This window comes from Terrapene carolina, unplaced genomic scaffold (genome assembly GCF_002925995.2).
Source record: "Terrapene carolina triunguis isolate 2854851 unplaced genomic scaffold, T_m_triunguis-2.0 Scaffold93, whole genome shotgun sequence".
Lineage (NCBI taxonomy): Eukaryota > Metazoa > Chordata > Testudines > Emydidae > Terrapene > Terrapene triunguis.
This window is the reverse complement of record NW_020664444.1, coordinates 4,258,746-4,262,452: the sequence shown is the minus strand read 5'-3', so window position 1 is coordinate 4,262,452 and position 3,707 is coordinate 4,258,746. Positions and strand designations below refer to the sequence as shown.

General features: G+C 40.8%; 1 protein-coding gene across 1 annotated transcript in view; it reads right to left on the bottom strand.

Moving 5' to 3' along the window:
• The window catches only part of MEIOB (meiosis specific with OB-fold), an 18,681-nt gene that overhangs the window by 10,806 nt on the left and 4,168 nt on the right, over positions 1 to 3,707 (bottom strand). Inside the window, exons 3-4 of the mRNA XM_024212472.2 lie at positions 2,602 to 2,733; positions 1,711 to 1,783 (exon numbers count right to left, since the gene is read on the bottom strand). Coding sequence (XP_024068240.2) covers positions 1,711 to 1,783; positions 2,602 to 2,733 — 205 coding nt within the window. The remainder of the gene's footprint in view (positions 1 to 1,710; positions 1,784 to 2,601; positions 2,734 to 3,707) is intronic.

Sequence of the window (3,707 nt, the reverse complement as noted above, 5' to 3'; positions counted from 1 at the left end):
AAAAAAAAAAAAAAAAAAAAAAAAAAAAAAAAAAAAAAAAAAAAAAGCAATGGCTGTTGAAAATAGCAATTCCTGTCCTAATAACCACTGGGAAGCATTTCTTGCTCAATTTATTCTACTTTTTCTACAGCAAGTTACAGTGGATCAGTATATTTGATTTGGGAGAAATTAAGTAACAGCTGCCCAAATTGAGCTTGAGCACTCCTGAATTTTGAGGGTGTTCAAATCTGGAAGGCAGGTGCTGGATTCCCTTTCTGAATATTAGCTAAATCTGGAAAGGAAAAGTCAATTTCTGCTTCCATGGCTCAGAAGTGTAAATCCTCCTACGTGCCTGGTACTGTATCTAAAGCTGCCCAGGTCCAGAGCCTCCCCTCCCTTACTTTTCATTTTAAATTCTAGTGGGATCCACATATCTCCCTTGCTAGGCTTCAGATAGAGAGGTGCACTGTCCATTTAGTCCACCCAATTCTTTCTTTGGGGGAGAGCCCAGGGCTGGGGCGGTAGGATGGGGCCCCGCACTTCCTAAAGCCGGCCCTGCTCCCTCGCCCACACCCCCTGCTGCCCCAGCCCTGGGCTCTCCCCCCAATTGGTGGAATTGGCCTAAAGCCGGCCCTGCGAGGGAGAGTCCAGGGCTGGGGCAACACAGGGGTGGGGGTGGCAAAAAACCTAGAGCTGGCTCTGTCCCTACCACTCACAGCAAGCTGCAGCATGAGGTTTCAGTTCCACACTCCTACCCCGTCCCTTTCCTGTTAATTGCAGCCGAGGGAATGCTGGGAAATGTAGTTCTTTCCCTGCTCCAGGACTGGCTCTATAGGCAGGGAGCTAACCAAGGAACTACAGCTCCCAGGGCCTCCTGTCACTTCTCAGCTCTCATGCCTAGAGCCGCCCCTGCTCTCAGGGTATACTTTTCACTGCCTACCCCAAGGATTTAACTTGCTCTTCTGAATCCTCTCACCTTTCCCCCTGCAAAGAGGATAGAGGGTCCCAAAGAGGGACCCCATTCTGCAGGGACATCAGGTCTCCCTTTTTTCCACAGAACTAGGATCCACCAGCAAAATCCTACATCTCTGATGTTCTGGTTGCTGGCCCTTTCGCCTTTTATCCACACTGGACACTGGCCATAAGTTGTGATGACTAACATTCATAAAGTCCCTCACATGAAATTCCTAAATTCTACACCTATTTAACATAATTGTGTCTCCTGGACGATAGGAGGAAGGAAGGGGTGGGGGAACCACTAGGCCACAGCCAATGTGTCCCTGATGGAAAAAATTCCTTCCTGATCACTTAAACAGGTGATCAGTTAGACCCAGAGCAACTTAAAAACATAGTTCCTATATAACATAACAGGGAGAAGGGGTGGGTTCAGCTAAAAATAGACAAGAGGCTTGAAAACCCTAGGCCATGGTTTAAATAAATGACTGGGGGAAGCAATAGCCACTCTCTCTAGCTGGCCAATGGGCAGCAGAGCACTCAGTACCCCAGTACACACCCCCTTTTAGCCAAAAGTTGTCCAGCACCTTACAGATCCAATCAAGTATCCCAGCCGTTAAATCGGTGGTGGTAGTGGATGGAGGAAAGCATGGATGCATAACAATCTTGCAATTTCCAAGGGAAATTGCCTTATAATAACTGTCTAGTCTGACAATTATAGACAATATTAATCGTGATCATTCCACAAAAGAAGCTGGAAGTCTACTTTAAATTTACCTAGGAGTTGTGGGATTGAATTTTTCTTCCTTTTCTAGTTCCTTTGTTTGCACTAAAGGATTTTCAATTGTCACTGAAATGAAATATAACAGAGAAAAATAATATTAAATTATTTTAAAAGGAAGAGTACAGATATGTACAGAGAAATGTATCTAGGCAATTGTTTATTTGTTTTAGGTTAGATTGCAAACATTTACAGTTATTACAAATATTTTAAAAGTGCATTAAGAGTGAAATTCTCACCTGTGCAGAGGGGTCACACAAGGACAATATACCATGTCTCACTTAAGCCCTCAAAATAGAGCTTCTGTGGAACTAAAGTGGTGCACAGTCCTTGTGCAGGCTTTTTTTCACCCTATAGGCCTGATCCAAAAACCACTGAAGACAATGGGACTCTTTCTACTGATTTTAAGAGATGTTGGCACAGGTCAAATAAATCAGGAGCTTTGGGGATTTTTTTAGTGGATTGAGTTGGGGATTTTTTGGTGGGGGGAAGGGGTTGTATCTAATAATTTAAAAAAATTACAACTGAAATAAAAATTTGAGTAAAAATGCTAAATTATCTTAACACACAATTCACTTTTAATGATTAATAATAATTGAACACAATGTTAAAATGTGGATCCATTAACTATGGATGGGTTCTGAGTGGCAATATTCAGTGTTTATATCTGGGGGAGGGGTGCTGTTGACAACTGTTGTAGCTTTGACTTTAAATTCTAAAAGGTTTACTCCCTCTTCCTCTATACTTATGTAACTGAACAATTTGTTTCCAATTAAATTGTTCTCATAATCATCAGATGAAAATATAGTAAAACCGCAAACGCATGACGCTGATTTACAGGAAAAAATATTCAAACAGAAATATGTTAAGAGTAAACTCCAACTCACCACAGTCACCTACTCTAAAACTTTCTGAAAGCGATCTAACATACTCCTCTCTGCCCCAAGAATTGACATTTATAAAGTAAGCTGGTGAATCTCGAATGGTAAAACTGAAGGTGTATCTCTCAGATCCAATGTCTAAAAAGAGAAACAATGCTTTTAATATCAGATATGCATCAAAGCATGTCAATTTAATCTGATATTAGTATTATTATACTTGACCAGATTTTACCATAACTTTAAATAAAAGTGTTAAATAAGTTAGTGTACAGAAATTTGGTAAATACCACTAGAGGTCAGCAGATATTTTAATTATGAAATTTGGTGTTCATGAATGGGAGCTGTCTGGCAACAATAAATACTATGGTTCAAACAGATACTGTGCAAGTCTCCCCACACTTGGCAAAGCACTTGTCATCCAACTTTTAATGGACTATTATATTATGTAACATCATGTACATTTAGGAGTGTAATTCAGTAGATATGCACCAAAAATGTTATATGTACATCAGAGAAAGATTTAAGATCAGCCAACTATAAAAATATATAGCAGTGCAAAATGATAAAGCAACACTAAACAGAGAACATATTGAGCTAACTTCTCTGCTGGTATAACTCCACAGCGGTCAACAGATAAGAGAATTTGGCTTACAGCAACCTCCCCAGCAGTAAAACTGGCATGAAGAAGTGTAGGTATGAGGCAAAAAAACCCAAACCTCATGGGTTGAGATCCTCACCTCTGCTCCAACCCCTTTACACTGCTCAAATGGGCTGGAGCAGGGGTAGGCAACCTATGGCATGCATGCCGAAGGTGGCACACAAGCTGATTTTCAGTGGCACTCACACTGCCCGGGTTCTGGCAACCGGTCTGGGGGGCTCTGCATTTTAATTTAATTTTAAATGAAGCTTCTTAAACATTTTAAAAACCTTATTTACTTTACATACAACAATAGTTTAGTTATATATTATAGACTTATAGAAAGAGACCTTCTAAAAACGTTCAAATGTATTACTGGCACGCGAAACCTTACATTAGAGTGAATAAATGAAGACTCGGCACCAGGGCCGGCTCCAGGGTTTTGGCCGCCCCAAGCAGCCAAAAAAAAAAAAAA